The sequence below is a fragment of the Rattus norvegicus genome, chromosome 1, assembly GCF_036323735.1.
Source record: "Rattus norvegicus strain BN/NHsdMcwi chromosome 1, GRCr8, whole genome shotgun sequence".
NCBI lineage: Eukaryota > Metazoa > Chordata > Mammalia > Rodentia > Muridae > Rattus > Rattus norvegicus.
Genome location: NC_086019.1, coordinates 36,537,595 through 36,554,435, shown reverse-complemented (window position 1 = coordinate 36,554,435; position 16,841 = coordinate 36,537,595). Strand labels below are relative to the sequence as shown.

Genomic DNA, 16,841 nt, shown 5'->3' with positions numbered 1-16,841 from the left:
CAATCTTATCTAGTTTTGGTGGCTGTATATATATGGACCACATGTCAGGGCAGTCTCCGAATGGCCATTCCTTCAGTCTCTGCTGTAAACTTTGTCTCCATATTCCCTCCTATGGACATTTTTGTTCCCCATTTTTTTTTGGTTCTTTTTTTCGGAGCTGGGGACCGAACCCAGGGCTTTGCGCTTCCTAGGTAAGCGCTCTACCACTGAGCTAAATCCCCAGCCCCTGTTCCCCATTTTAAGAAGGAGTAAAGAACACCCATTTGGTCATCCTTCTTCTTGAGCTTTATGTGGTCTGTGGATTGCATCTTGGGTAATTCAAGCTTTTGGGCTAATATCCACTTATCAATGAGTGCATACCATGTGTGTTTTTCTGTGATTGGGTTACAACACTCAGGATGATATTTTCTACTTCATTCATTTGTCTATGAATTTCATGAAGTCATTGTTTTTGATCTCTGAGTAGTATTCCATTGTGTAGATGTACCACATTTTCTGAATCTATTCCTCTGTTGAAGGGCATCTGGGTTCTTTCCAGCTTCTGGCTATTATAAATAAGGCTGCTATAACATAGTGGAGCATGTGTCTTTGTTGGATGTTGGAGCATCTTTTGGGTATATGCCCAGGAGAGGTATAGCTGGGTCTTCAGGTAGTGGAATGTCCAATTTTCTGAGGAACCTCCAGCCTGATTTCCAGAATGGTTGTACCAGTTTGCAATCCCTCTAACAATGGAGGAGTGTTCCTCTTTCTCTACATCCTCGCCAGCACCTGCAGTCAGTCGCTGGAGTTTTTGATCTTAGCCATGCTGACTGGTTTGAGGTGGAATCCCAGGGTTGTTTTGATTTGCATTTCCCTGATGACTAAGGATGTTGAACATTTCTTTAGGTGCTTCTCAACCATTTGATATTCCTCAGCTGAGAATTCTTTGTTTAGCTCTGTATCCCATTTTTAATAGGGTTATTTGGCTCTCTAGAGTCTAACTTCTTGGGTTCTTTGTATATTTTGGATATTAGCCCTCAATCAGATGTAGGACTGGTAAAGATCTTTTCTCAATCTGTTGGTTGCCGTTTTGTCCTAACAACAGTGTCCTTTGCCTTACAGAAACTTTGCAGTTTTATGAGGTTCCATTTGATGATTCTTGATCTTAGAGCATAAGCCATTGGTGTTTTGTTCAGGAAAATACCCCCAGTGCCCATGTTTTCCAGACTCTTCCCCACTTTTTCTTCTATTAGTTTGAGTGTATCTGGCTTGATGTGGAGGTCCTTGATCCACTTGGACTTAAGCTTTGTACAGGGTGATAAGCATGGATCGATCTGCATTCTTCTACATGCTGATCTACAGTTGAACCAGCACCATTTGCTGAAAATGCTATCTTTTTTTCCATTGGATGGTTTTGGCTCCTTTGTCAAAAATCAAGTGCCCATAGGTGTGTGGGTTCATTTCTGGGTCTTCAATTCTATTCCTCTGATCTACCTGCCTGTCTCTGTGTCAATATCATGCAGTTTTTATCACTATTGTTCTGGAACACTGCTTGAGGTCAGGGATGGTGATTCCCCCAGAAGTTCTTTTATTTTTTTAATATAGTTTTCCCTATCCTGGTTTCTTTTTTTTTTTTTTTATTCCAAACTGATCTGCAAATTGCTCTTTCTATCTCTATGAAGAATTTACTTGGAATTTTGATGGGGATTATGTTGAATCTGTTCATTGCTTTTGAGAAAATGGCCATCTTTACTATATTAATCCTGACAATCCATGAGCATGGGAGGTCTTTCCATCTTGAGATCTTCTTCAATTTTCTTCAGAGACCTGAAGTTTTTGTCATACAGATCTTTCACTTGCTTTTCCAAAGTCACACCAAGGTATTTTATATTATTTGGGACAACTGTGAAGGGTGTCATTTCCCCAATTTCTTATCCATTGAGTATAGGAAGGCTACAGATTTCTTCGAGTTAATTTTATACCCAGCCACTTTGCTCAAGTTGTTTATATATAGTAGTTTATAGGTTTACTAGTTCTCTGATGGAACATTTGGGGTTACTTAAGTATACTATCATAGCATTTGCAAATAGTGATATTTTGACTTTTTCCATTCCAATTTGTATCCCTTGGACATCCTTTTGTTTTCTGATTTTTTCTGGGTAGTATTTCAAGTACTATATTGAATAAGTAGGGTGAGAGTGGGCAGCCTTGTTTAGTCCCTGATTTTAGTGGCATTGTTTCAAGTTTCTCTCCATTTAGTTTGATGTTAGCTACTGGTTTGCTGTATATTGCTTTTACTATGTTTAGGTATGGGCCTTGAATTCCTGATCTTTCCAGCACTCTTATCATGAATGGCTGTTCAATATTGTCAGAAGCTTTCTCAGCATCCAATCATGTAGTATTTTTCTTTGACTTTGTTTATGTATTAAATTATGTTGATGAATTTCTGTATATTGAACCATCCCTGCATCCCTGGGATGAAGCCTACTTGATCATGATGGATGATCATTATGATGTGTTCTTGGATTCAGTTTGCAAGAATTATATTGAGTATTTTTTCATTGATATTCATAAGGGAAATTGGTCTCAAGTTCTCTTTCTTTGCTGGGTCTTTTTGTGGTTTAGATATAAGAGTAATTGTGGCTTCACAGAATTTGGTAGTGCTCTGTCTGTTTTTATTTTGTAGAATATTTTGGACAGTATTGGTATGAGGTCTTCTCTGAAGGTCTGATAGAATTCTGCACTAAACCCATCTAGTCCTGGTCTCTTTTTGGTTGTGAGACTTTTAATAACTGCTTCTATTTCTTTAGTAGCTCTGGGTTTTTTTTTAGATGGTTTGTGTGATCCTGATTTAACTTTGGTACCTGGTATCTGTCTAGAAAATTGTCCATTTTCTCCAGAATTTCCAGTTTTGTTGAATATACGCTTTTGTAATAGGCTCGGGTGATGTTTTGAATTTCCTCAGATTCTGGTTTTATGTCTCCATTTTCATTTCTGATTTTCTTTTTTTTTTTGCATAAAGTATAAATCATTTATTTTCCTTCTAATCCTTTGCTCAGTACATAGATGGCTTTTCTTCACCCTTTGGGTTGACAATTTTCTCTAGGTTGCTGCTGATGATGTGATGAAGCTCAGCATAGAAGGCTCTCAGGTCTAGCACCATGGCCCTAAGCGCCCCATAGGCTGCTTCATCTCGCTCGTGCACCAAGGCCCGGTAATCCATTACATGGGTGTCCTTGGAGGCCTTGGCTACAGCATCCCCACGCTCTGAGAAATACTTGGAGATGGCTGTCTGGAAGGCTTCCACTTTGGTCTTGACAGCATTCACTCTCTCCAGCACCTTCTCCTGAATTGCCACCCCAAAATCATTTCCGTCCTCAATCTTGGGGATCAGGTGCTGGATCCATGTGATTACCAGAATGCACTTCTCTTTGAGAGTCCAGACTTCTGGCTTAACCAAGGCAAGCAGGGCCAGAAGCTTCTCATTCCCAGGGAGGAAGCCACACTTAGGGACTTCTTTCTTCTCCTGCTCGGTTTCCATCTCATCATCCTTGGGTGGGGGATCTGGGATAGGGATGTCCAGAGGAGCCCGGAGGGAGGAGAGGTCAGCCACATTGAGGGAATCCTCTTGCAAGAGCTGACTCAGGGATATGATTTTCCGTGGCAAGAAAGTGCAAAGGAAGTCCTCAGCCTCCTGGAAAAGATTTTGTCTGAAGGCATCCACCTGTTTACGGGCTTCTCCACTCAAGCGAACCCCACAAGGCTTGGCCATGCTTCCCCACTTGCCAGCTCTCGAATCTGGGATAGCAGCCCCAGCTTTCGCTTTCACTCTCCCCATTTCTGATTTTCTTAATTTGGATACACTCTCTGTGCCCTCTGGTTAGTCTGGCTAACGGTTTATCTATCTTGTTGATTTTCTCCAAGTACCATCTCCTCATTTTGTTGATTTTTTTGTATAGTTCTTTTTGTTTCTACTTGGCTGAATACAGTCCTGAGTTTGATTATTTCCTGTTGTCTACTCCTTTTTGGTCTATTTGCTTCTTTTTGTTCTAGAGATTTCAAGTGTGCTGTCTAGCTACTAATAAATGCTCTCTCCAGTTTCTTTTTGGAGGCACTCAGGGCTATGAGTTTTCCTCTTAGCCCATAAGTTTGGGTGTGTTGTGCCTTCATTTTCATTAAATTCTAAGAAGTCTTTAATTTCTTTCTTTCTTCCTTCACCAAGTTATCATTGAGTAGACCGTTGTTCAAGTTCCATGTATATGTGGGCGTTCTGTCATTACTGTTGTTATTGAAGACCAGACTTAGTCCATGGTGATGTGATAGAATGCATGGGATTCTTTCTATCTTTCTCTATCTGTTGAGGCCTGTTTTGCAATATGGTCAATTTTGGAGAAGGTACCATGGGGTGCTGAGAAGAAGGTGTATCCTTTTGTTTCAGGATGGAATGTTCTATAAATATCTGTTAAATCCATTTGTTTCATGACTTCTGTTAGTCTCTGTTTAATTTCTGTTTCCATGATTTGTCCATTGATGTAAGCAAGGTGTTGAAATCTCCTACTACTATTGTGTGAGGTGCAATGTGTGATTTGAGTTTTAGCAGGTTTTCTTTTATGAACGTAGGTGCCCTTGCATTTGAAGCCTAGATATTTAGGATTCAGAGTTCATTTCAGTGGATTTTTTCTTTGATGAATATGAAGTGTCCTTCCTTATCTTTTTTGATGACTTTTGGTTGAAAGTCAATTTTATTCTATAGTAAATTGGCTACTCCAGTTGTTTCTTCAGACCATTTGCTTGGAAAGTTTTTACTCTGAGACAGTGTCTGTCTTTGTTTCTGAGGTATGTTTCCTGTATGCAGCAAGATGCTGGGTCCTCTTTATGTATCTAGTCTGTTAGTCTTTTTATTGGGGAATTGACTCCATTGATGTTGAGAGATATTAAGGAATAGTGATTATTGCTTCCTCTTATTTTTATTGTTAGAGGTGGAATTATGTTTGTGTGTCTCTCCTCTTTTGGGTCTGTTGCAAAGAGATTAATTTTTGCTTTTTTTAGGGTGTAGTTTCCCTCCTCGTGCTGGAGTTTTCCATCTATTATCCTTTGTAGGGCTGGATTTGTAGAAAGATATTGTGTAAATTTGGTTTTGCCATGGAATAACTAGGTTTCTCCATCTCTGTTAATTGAGAGTTTTGCCTGAAATAGTAGCCTGAGCTGGCACTGGTGTTCTCTTAGGGTGTGTATGACATCTGCCCAGGATCTTCTGGCTTTCATAGTCTCTGGTGAGAAGTCTGCTGTAAATCTTATAGGTCTGCCTTCATATGTTACTTGATCTTTATCCCTTAGTGCTTTTAATATTCTTTCTTTGTTTTGTTCATTTGGTGTTTTGACTATTATGTGACAGGAGGAATTTCTTTTCTGGTCCAATCTATTTGGAGTTCTGTAGGCTTCTTGTATGTTTATGCACATCTCTTTGTTTCAGTTAGGGAAGTTTTGTTCTATAATTTTGTTGAAGATATTTACTGATCCTTTAAGTTGGGAGTCTTTACTCTCTTCTATCCTTAGGTTTGATCTTCCATTGTATCCTGGATTTCCTGGATGTTTTTGGCTAGGACCTTTGTATTTTACATTATTTTTTTAGGGTTGTGTCGATGTTTTATGTGGTATCTTCTGCCACTGAGATTCTCTCTTGTATCTCTTGTATTCTGTTCATTATGCTTGCATCTATGACTCTTGATCTCTTTCCTAGGTTTTCTATTTCCAAGGTTTTCTTCCTTTGTGCTTTCTTTATTGTTTCTATTTCCATTTCTAAATCCTGGACAGTTTTGTTCAATTCCTTCACCTCTTTGGTTGTATTTTCCTGTAATTCTTTAAGGGATTTTTGTGTTTCCTCATTAAGGACTTCTACTTGTTTACTTGTGTTGTCCTGTATTTCTTTAAGGGAGCTATTTATGTCCTTCTTAGTGTCCTCTGTCATCATCCTAAAATGTGATTTTAAATCTAAATCTTGCTTTTCTGGTGTTTTTGGATATCCAATATTTGCTTTGATAGGAGAAGTAGGCTCTGATGATGCCAAGTAGTTTTGGATCCTGTCGCTTAGTTTCCTGTGCTTGCCTCTCACCATCAGGTTGTGTCTGGTGTTAGCTTATCTTGTTGTTTCTGACAGTGGCTTGACCCTCCTGTAGGCCTCTGTGTCAGTATACCTGTAGACCTGTTTTCCTGTTTTCTTCTAGCTGATTCTGGGAACAGAGTGCTGTGCTCTCAGATGTGTAGGTGCTCCTGGCAACTGTCTTTCAGCTCTTGGCGCAGGCAGGAACTGGAAGGGTCCTGCCCCTGAATGTTCCTTTGTCCCTGTGCTCAGGGGGCACAGATGGCATTAGGCGATTCCTTCTTGGGTCAGGAATGTGGGCAGAGAGTAGTCTTCTCTGATTTCTTAGGAGTGTTCGCACTTCTGAGGGTCTGGTTCTGTCTTCCATGGGATTTGGGTGCAGGGAGCTGTTTGACTGGTTCAGTTCAGTTCTGGGTACAGACCAGAAGTGCAGGTACCTGCTTCTGACTGCTTCTATATTCCTGTGTCCAGAGGCATTAGGCCGTTTCCTCTTGGGCCAGGGATATGGGCAAAGGTGAGCAGAAGTGGCAGTCTGTCCTGCAGTCTCAGAATGGTCTGCACTTCTGCATGTTTACCTCTCCCCTCCACGGGATTTGGGAGTGGGGAGCTGTGGGATGGGATCAGTTCAGGTCCAGGCACAGCCAGAAACTGGAAGTGCCCTGACCCAGAGGACTTCTGCCTTTGTGTGTCCTGAGTCCACCAGGCAGGTTATTTGGAGCAGAAAAGTTGGTCTTACCTTTGCCCTCAGATGTGTAAGCACTCCTGGTGACTGTCTTTCCCTCCCCCTTCTATAAGGGTGTTTCCTAAATTCTTAAAGCCGGGATCACTGCCACACATGCCATTATTGTTCACATAGACATCCATGTCTTCTAAGGTAGTTATGTACAGAATGCTTGTGTGCCTTAAAACTCATTTGTTAAACTCTTATTACCAAGGCAATGGATAAGGGTCCCTGGGATGTGATTACACCGTCAGAGTGGAGATAGTCTCTAACCATAGGTCCTTATCAGAACCTATCCACTGTGCCACCCTCACAACAAACTTTTGTTTTCTAAAATCCTGTGAAATAAATTCCTGCTGTTTACAAACTATGAAGCCTAGATGGTACTTTGTAACAGCAGACACTCGGGGACAAGTAATACCACAGGTCAAAGTAGTTGGTCAAAGCTCTTAATTATCACCATTTATCCTGCCTGCTCTTTCAAAAGCATGCTCTGGTCCATTAAGCATACCAAGATGTTTGTGCAACTTAATCCATTTTAATTAACATTCTTGTTGCAAAGCTGTTTCTTTTAAGCTTATGAGTATAATTGATTTATATACTTACTGAAAAGTAAATTTGACTCTTTCTTGCCATGAAGGAAGAAAAATTATACCTTTTGTGGGTATGTTTGACTTTGGTACTTTAATCAGCTGTATTGTTATGTTCATGGAAAGGGCTGATTGGAGACCAAGTCCTTTCCTCTTCTATAATTTTGCCTTCATGAAAGAAAGGTGACTCTAACAAAGACAGAGACACTCATTTTTGGGGAGAAAGACTCAGCAGGAGCACTTTCTCCCAAAGCCTACAATTCATCCTTTTTATAAGCCATTGCATCAGATAAATATGGATGCCATTTTCTGGAATTCGACTCGAGGTGATAAGACCAGTGGCATCTCTTCCTCCCCACCCTTATTCGTCCCTACAAAGACCATTCCACTCTATTCAGATTTTTCTGCGTGGGATTCATCAAGGGTGATAATGGAGGGACAGAACACTCAATTGTACGTTATCATAAATTAATTCTAAGTCTCCCTTGTAAATGACACAACTTCAAGATGGAAGGCCTTCAATAGCAATCAAAACCAAAAGGAAGCGAAAGGTAAGAAGACAGAAAGGCATTCACATCCTTGGTGTTAAAAAAAAATGAGTCCTGGGATCCTCATTTTCCCTCAAATCTGCCCCTTCCGTGCGATGTTTTCTTTTTGCAAAGTGGCAGGCTATTCTTCTAGTTTCTCCAGTGAAGCACACAAACAGAACTCCAGGAAACAATACTATGAGAGTTTTCACACCTGATCAAGCAACAAGAACCATCTGCATCAGTTTTTATGCCATAGCTCAGAAGCAGACTATTCTCCATCCCATCCAGTTCCATCTCCATGAATACCACATCTTACTCGCTCCTGTTTCTTCCCTTCCCCAGCAAAAGCAAACACATCACCCCCAGAACACAGCCAAATCATGACCTCTGCTTTAAATCCCTCATGGCTCCTCAAAGCACTGGGTACAATATCCATAGTTCCTAGGGTGGGACTACAAGAGCCACCAAAATGTGCCTGCACACTGCCTCTCCCATCCCTTCCAATGCCTGCTCTCCTGAGGTGTGCTCTAGCTTTTCACCACCCACCAAAGCAAACTGCCTCTACCATAGCTATTCACTATGGATGGCAAAGAAATCAAGTCTATTTATTTTCCTCTTTTGAGAAAATACAAAAAAATGGGCCTTTGAAAAGAGTATTAAAAGATTAGTAAAAATATATCTTTAAATGAGTAAGGAAATTGACAGAGTCTAAGTAAAAATAATGGTTTTGAGTCTGTAATTTTGCTATTAAAATTTCTTAAGTAAAGCATCATTATTATTTGCTTAGCCAGGGATAATGAGACACAAGATATCTAACTAAACATTATTAATAAAACTTTGCTTCAACAATTTTCACAATGCCAGATTTAATACAATCATTGAGTTTGACAGATAATTTGAATAAAATAATTAAAACATGTAAAAATGCCTCCATGTTGGATTATTATTTGGTCTTTGAATGAATCTCATATTTACAATAAAATTCTATATATACAGTGCAGGCAGAGTGGCAAAAACACCCAGAAAAGGGAAGTCAATTGATAATTTAATTAATTTGTTCAAATCCTAAGACAAAAGCCAGGTTCCAAAAACTGGGCTGGGTAAAGAAGGCTGCAGAACCTCATGTAGGAAATCACTTTCTTCCACTGACCATTTCCAAGTAGAAAACCCTGTTAGTAATTCATCTGCTCACTCATTCAATTCTGACCACTGCTTGTCTATTTTGATTTAAAAAGACAGCTGGAACTAGATGTAACTACCTTGATTCATCATTTACCTCATATCAATAATTATGAAAATATAACACAGTTTCCTATATGTATAATTATCACTTATTAATTAGAATACAAAAGTTATAACTACACAGACATTTATCCACGCATTGTGTGATCCAGGACTGAGGAAGAAAATGCCATCTCACTATATATATGCACAATTATCATGTACTAATTAGAATACAACTACACAGACACGCATGCATTGAGAGAAGGACTGAGGAAAAAGACACAGGCTCGCTATAACACAACAGAGTTAGAAAATAAGTAAGGGCATCTCAGCAAGAGTGAGAATGTCCAAGTTCAATGAACGTGACTCACACAGATTAGTTAAGAAATAAAATGACTAGGTCTGAGAGCACTGAGGGGCACTGACACTTGACAAACCTGCATAGTCTGTGATTTAATATGTATCAAAGTAAGGGATGCATCGGTGAATTTTGTTAATTGGGAGCTGGAATTAACATTGTGACATCATGGGCCATGAAGAGCTTTACTGGGTAAGAATACATCTCTGGGACCCTAAGTAGAAAATCAATGTTGAAGATCCCCAATCTCATTCCATGGCAGGGATGCTGATGGAAGTTTCCACCCGTGACCTAGTAAGCACAACAATGTCCCTCTAGGGATAGAACGAAAGATGGTATCTTGAGTAGGTGAGTGCCTGACACTGAAAGCAACCTTGTGGTAGTGATGCCTTTACAACAAAGAATGAAGGAGGTGGCTGCGGACTGGAGCCCGTGCAATGAAATCATGTCTAAGTTACATGGAGTGAAAGGAGAAACCAAAGGAAAACTCTATAACCTGCAGCCCAGAATGGAATGATGGACGGGTAGGAACTCTGGGATGGAAGGGAAGCAACAGGTATGGAGTGGTCTCCTTTGTCGGCGGGTGGTTCTGGAACTCAGAAGAGGCTTCACTCAGTCACACAGGCACACAGGGATAAAACAAAAAAACAAAACAACAATAACAACAACCACCACCAAACAACAACAACAACCGAAAACACAAAAACAGAAAAACAAAACATAAGTGACAAAAACGCGTAAAGAACCCAGAACATGCAGATTTCATGCAAAGGCATGCAGGGAGACGGCAATAACAGAGCATGGGATGATCCACTTGAATTAGAAGTATTAAAGAATCTGATTGATCTTTGAAAAGTTAGGAATATAAATTCAACTAAAAGAAGTTAACACAAGATAGTAGTGATGAGGGTACTTGTAAGCAAATACAAGAAAAATGTAAGTTGAATAATGCCCATCAATGTGAATTAAGCTGAACAAATTAAAAGATAATCTTGGAAACACACTTAAATCGAAACTGTGCCCAGAGGAAGGATCACAACTGCAGCGCGCAGGACTCAGGCTTAGCATTTGAAAAGTTTGTGCAGAGACACTGGGGTGTTGCGATGCTGCTCTTCTGTATCTTTAAAACATTCAAAAGCAAACATCATCTCAATAGGAACACATGGGGCTGCTATGAGAAAGGTGAGGGAAGAAACACAACCCGAGTTTGAGGCTGGCAGGGGACCTGGACATGAGACAAAGAGGGCACGCATCTCTTAACACCAGCAGGAAAGGGGTCCTGTGTGCACACATGGGCTCATTTCAATGCTCAAACTTGTTCAACATAAGAACAAGCACGTGATGAGGCATGAGAGGACAGACTTTCCTGGGCTCATCAAGATGTAGTAGAATACAAGAGACAAGAAAATCAAAGTTAACTCTGCAGGCGACATGGCATGGTGCAATGTCATCTTTTCCTCTAGTTTTTAAGAATACTTATTCGTAATCTCCTTCTTAAAGCTGAAAACTATGATGTGTTTTTTCTCAATCTTTTGTCTTCCTTGGCAATTTTTTTTAAATGGCCATTCATGTTTCCAACTCCTTCCAGCGATCAGCAGCCCCTGCATCACTTAGGATGTAGGTAATACAGAGGTTCACACAATGGTTAGATGTGGAGAAATGAAATTACGCAGTTGACAGTGGTGGTTGGGGCCCAGTTCCCTGGGCAATCATGATTCCACCAACAAGCCTCTGCTCCCTGGAAGCGAAGTAGAGCACAGACATTTCTCTTGCATACCAGCTGCTGCAGGCTTGGTACTAGAAAGGAATTTAATTTGTTGGCATTTTTGAACGGAAGGCAGATCAGCAGACAGTGGGAAATTTCACCGAGGATCCTTTATTTTAAGCAGAGAAGAAGGGTGCCTTTGGCCCATGTCTGCTGATGCTAATTTGTAGAAAAGGAGGAAATCTTGTGGGAACCTCTCCAAAACGGGAGACAACTGAGGAACTGTAGGCAGGAACTGTAGGGCATTACTTGCCCTGCCTTGCTATTACTCCTATAAATGCCATTGTTCTGGCTCAGTGCCCAGAATAAAAACCTTGGTAGTATAGAGGGGAAGACAGCACTTGACTCTAATTGCTAAGCATCTTTATCAGAAAAGGATGCCATTCAATCTAAGCAGGTTAGCTACCCACAAATCCTGGCTGCACTACACAGGATAAATGGCAGCATTACATTGAATCCTGGTAAATTGAAAAAAAATTTTTTTTGGCTTCTACAGAATATATATATGGCAGTGACTAGAGAAAATCTATTTCAGAAAATTATATATATATGTATGTATATATATGATATATACATTTATTATGAGAAGGACGAGTTCCTTTTTTTTTCCACACGGAGAGGTTTAATGAGAGAAGAAGAGTAGAAGAGGGGATAAGTAAAGGCCAGTCATGGGCATGTGGAGGGAAGGGGGATGGGGAGAGGAGGTACAAAGGGGAAGAGGGCAAGAGAATGGAGAAGAGAAGAGAGAGGAAGAGCATGGATGAGTTTCTTGAAATTTCCTTTAGCTATAAAACAAGAGTCATCTTCTTTGGAGACAGTCATTTTATGTAAGGGAAGGACCTTTTAGGGTTAGGATGGCACAAGCAGCAGATAGAGAATGGATGGGCAGCTTAGGGTACAGACCCTGCAAGCAGCGGATAGAGAATGGATGGGCAGCTTAGGGTACAGACCCTGCAAGCAGCAGATAGAGAATGGATGGGCAGCTTAGGGTACAGACCCTGCAAGCGGAAGGGAGATCTGTGTTCTGAGTAACCCTGCCTTGACTATATGTGGGGATATGACTAGAACACCAGCACAGATACTGCTCCTGTCTGGCGAACAGCATTGGAACTAGACCTTGGGGTTTCTATGGTAGAAGTAGACTGTCTCTATCCCCCAATTTCAGCACATCTCCTAGGTCATACTTTAGAGGGAGGGTTGGTACAGAGACCTTTATCAATGCTTTGTTGATGCCCATCAGGGATTGCTTTTTTCCCTTGTCAAAAGACTGTAACCTAGTCCTTTTCTTGGGTGGAGACCTTACATTTTAAGTTACCCAAAAATTGTTAATCCAGCTGGGCCTGTCAATCGCCTAACAAGGAACCACTTCTAAGGAAGGCTGATCCACCTTGAGCCATGAAAAGAAGATGGGAGGGGTAATGTACGATTCCTTGTCATACTGAGTATAGTCACTTGGTGAGTGCTAGGCTAAGCCTGCCTGATTTTCTGAATTACTTGGCAAAGTGTAAGTTTTTCTTTTCTCCATCTTTCTTTCAGATAATGGCCAAAGTTTAGGCTTTTAAAGAAAAAGTGATGGCAACCTCTCTCTCGCTCTCTAAAGTACCCTCCACCCTGACATTTCTATCACCCAGTTGCTTACAAATGGCATGGGTTTCCTTTCCTCTCTTCTCCTCTTCCATTATTTTCCTGCAGGAATTCTCTAAGATTTAGAGCTTACCTGTACTGCTCCTGAGTCTGTAAATTCTCTTACTAATAAGTCTGAGAACTCTTGAGATGGACTCCAATTTCCCCAGTTAAAATATAATGTTTTTTGCCAGAAGGTGGAACCTTAAAGAATATGACCTAAAGTGTGCAACCAACTTGGTTTATATTTCTCCCTCTATGTCCACATCTCTCTTAAAACCAGCTGGAACCTGACCTATAACAGAGGGTAGATTTAAGACAAAAGGAGGGTGCATAACTCACAGAATGTACAAAAAATGGAGAAGTGGCATTTACAAAGCAGGTGTTGCTCGTCACCCCATGACACTGTGTATGTACATATGTGTACATGTACATATGCAGGTGTGCTTTTCTCTGTATGTGTGCTGTAGAGGCCAGAAGTTGGCACCAGGTACCCTCTCCTATTGCTCTCTGTGGTATTTTTCCAGACTGAGTTTCTCACCTAACTCGAAGTTTACCATTTTGGATACAATAGTTGACCAAAAAGATCCCAGTATCCACGTGTACCTGGCCCCAACCTAATGCTTGATCTGCAGGATGTGTTGTCAGATTCATGTTTTTACTGTAAGTGTTAGGGCTTTAACGTCAGTTCTGTGTGCTTGTTTTTTGAGCAGTTTATCACTGAGCCATTTCTTAAGCCTCAACAATGGTGTTAAATTAGAAAGGGCACTGGTTGGTCTGTAGATGTGGCAAAACAGCAGGGCACTCAACTCTCATGTTTAAGGGTCTGGGTTTGGTCTCCGACATTGTGAGAAATCAGAACACCTTGCAATTGACCTCTTTGCAGGTAAAGCATATAGGTCTCAAATTTTGAGGCTGGGCATCAGATCAAGGAATAATAGTAAAAAATTTTTTAATAAAAATTTCTATAAGGAAAGACAGAATAGTCATATTGAAAATCCAGTATTATTATCACCTGGCCACCAAAATTTGCATTACTTTTCAACTGCAGTGATATGGCAAATGGCCCTCTGTTTGTAAATCAACATGATTGCATATCTTTTAAATAAGCCCAGGCTTCAGGGGAAAGGCACAGCAGCTGAGAATCCCCAGGGGGCAGTCTCATGAACTTACTTTGGCAATACAAGTATCTGTACAATGAAGATGCAGAGAAAGATGAGGCAGGCACAGGTCACGTAGTACTTGAATGCTGGCAGTGCAGTAGCTCGGTACTGAGGAGGAAAAGGACACTGTGAGAGATGGTTGATTGTTGCCGTGGGAAGAGCTTCACACAGTCACCCAGCAGCCTTGTATCTAGGGCGAGATGATGCTTGCGAATTGCAGAATTCAGTAGAAACAAGCTCTGGCTGCTTGTCTTTGGCAGCCAAGTGTCCTCCCCTCAAATGTACTGTGAGTGACTTACAAAGACTGCGGTGTATGATCTTAAATGCTAGAGACTCATGTATCTGTAATGGGGTCAAGCCAGTAAGGAAGGAAGCACCCCAGAAGGAAGCCAAGTGGGAGGGCTTAGTGGATCCTGCCTGTGTCCTAGTTTTCATAATGTATCATTACTTGGAGAAAGAGAATGACTTTCCAAATAATAACCCTTTAAACAGCACCAAGAGATGACAGACATGTGAAATACATGCATTGCAATGTTCTATTTCATCATTGATCTCAGTGCTACTTTAAGTGTTGAATGAAGGTAGAAGACAGAAGGTCTGTGGCATCGGATCTGAGGCTGGCACAGGGAGTCTCCTTTCTCTTGTCCAGCACCATTAGCAAGGGTTCTGTCTACCATGCAAGACCGTTGTTCCTATTTGACTTAGGAACACAAAGCTAGGCACCACTGCGGCCATGATGATTGTGGTGACAGTAGTCTCTGTTCCAAGTGATTAACAACTCTGAATGCTTTATGTACTAAATGTAAAAAACTGACAAGACCCCCACAGTGAGGTAGAAACTATTTCTGTCCCTGTTTCTGGTTGAAGGAACTGCAGGCCAGAATTCATTTTAATATTAATGATTAATATGCTAAGGGACACGCAGTGCATGAAGCCCTAGTTTCTGCATCAGGAAGTCTGAAGGCAGTCTTCCATGCAGGAACCTACACTGATTTCCCAAATGAGGCTCATAACAAAGTCAAAGGAGACAAAGTTTTATGAAATGGCGTTGTAACTTCTTGCAGAAACTCTGTGGTCCTATCAGCTATATCCACCCAGCCTAGCACCAGCGTTAGAAAGAAACAGATGTGGTTCTTGGATTTAAGCCACTTGGGTTTTGGTGTTGAAAGACAGCTCTCCCTTTAGTCTCTTGATGACTCTTTCTCCATATGTCTGGCTCTACTCTCTCCCCTTTTACTAGAAGTTCAGGCTGTGGGTGCTTAAGTTTCAGCATCCTCAAAACTTTGCCTAAGCATTGGCATCTGCAGACATGCACACATGGGGAGAATGTGTATAATTGCTCAAAAGATACGTTCTTAATGATGACTACCTTCTCCTTATTAGAATCTTTCCTACTGTATTTTGTGTCTTAATATCCAGGACAATTTGCATGCTGATGAAGGTACTACATTAGCATAATTGCTGGGATATGATTAGATCCTATGCATTCTGTTCCTTTCTTAGCTTTTAACTTTTCTGGGGCTTTGTGTAGAGATGGCTTGGATTTGCTTTTTGGTATTAAAACCAAGGGAGTGTGGCACTTAAATAACAAACAGCCTTTATCATATCCTAGCATCACTCAGGAGTGAGATGTTATTAACTAATAAGTTGGTAAAAATTTTTAGACAGAGTATTTTAACAAGAAGGTGGCAAGTGATCTTCTTGACGAGGGGAACATGGGCAAACCTGTAAAACACACCTTCATGGACTCTGACTTTTAATGTTTGATGTTTTCATTCAGTTTTCTACAGAATCATGAGCTAAGTCTTCTGAGCAGAATTTTCATAATGGTTGTGCAAATGTTGCCACTAACCTAGTCATTTTGTTCAAACTGAGTGAGTTATGATGTGGTTGGATGATGGAGATGGCTTCTGAACCCTGCTCCTTCTGTCACTCAGCACAAAGCAGGAGGTGAGTGGTCAGTTGGCCTAACAGAACCACACATCCTTCCTGGGGAGACTTTTTAACCTGTGCTTAGCAAATCTGCAAAAGCCAAACATCTGCTGCTTTTCTGAGCCTAAACCAGCTCCTTAGGGAAGCATGGTGCCTAAGTACTCAGATGCAGCAAGATAGATGTAAACCTTAGACTTTCATTAACAAATCAGAACAATTTGTGTAACAACATTGTCAGTTTATTGGAAACATTTTATTTTTCTTTTAAGGTAGTGGTTCTCAACCTGTGGGTGGGATCAAATGACCCTTTCAGAGGGGTTGCCTAAGACCATGGAAAACACAGATGATACATTATGAATCATAACAGTAGCAAAATTACAGTTACAATGTAGCAATGAAAATAATATTATGGTTTGGAGTCACAACATGAGGAATGGTTTTCAAGGGTTTCAGCATTATAAAGGTTTGAACCACCATTTTAAAGGCTTTTCTGAGAAAATTACACACAAAAAGTCAAACATTAGCTATTATTGTCTTTTCCTGTTCTTTCTGAATCTCAACCATATATCATTTACTACCAGAAGTGTGGAGAATATTGCAAGGTGATAGAAAGCATTTGGCCAAAAGAAATGTTATGAAAGAGTGCCAGGGAGCAGTAGAGGAGAGCTATATACAAAGCCCTGACCCAGTTAAAGATGGTGCAGATTGGGGTTGCAGAAGTCAGAATGCCCTAGGTGCATGTCTGAAATCCTCAGAGACCAAATTCAACAAATGTTTCAGACACTGCTGTTGGTAAACCGAAAACTATATTAAAAATATACACTCAGTTTCATGAGTGAAATCAAAACCACATTTC

General features: G+C 40.7%; 2 protein-coding genes across 6 annotated transcripts in view; both read right to left on the bottom strand.

The window, feature by feature from the left end:
• Positions 1-16,841, bottom strand: part of Adcy2 (adenylate cyclase 2) — a 446,592-nt gene that overhangs the window by 96,210 nt on the left and 333,541 nt on the right. For all 5 annotated transcript variants that reach the window (NM_031007.3, XM_039092044.2, XM_039092038.2 and 2 more), the window contains one exon: positions 14,064-14,161. In NM_031007.3, the coding sequence (NP_112269.2) occupies positions 14,064-14,161 (98 nt within the window). The remainder of the gene's footprint in view (positions 1-14,063; positions 14,162-16,841) is intronic.
• LOC100362709 (proteasome activator complex subunit 2-like) lies at positions 2,978-4,323 on the bottom strand. Its single transcript, XM_039099385.2, has one exon. The coding sequence runs from the start codon at positions 3,815-3,817 to the stop codon at positions 3,035-3,037; it is 783 nt and encodes a 260-aa protein (XP_038955313.1). The 5' UTR covers positions 3,818-4,323; the 3' UTR covers positions 2,978-3,034.

Bases quoted from the DNA above. Each gene is read 5' to 3' on its own strand.
- LOC100362709 (XM_039099385.2), bottom strand. From the start codon at position 3,817: ATGGGGAGAGTGAAAGCGAAAGCTGGGGCTGCTATCCCAGATTCGAGA.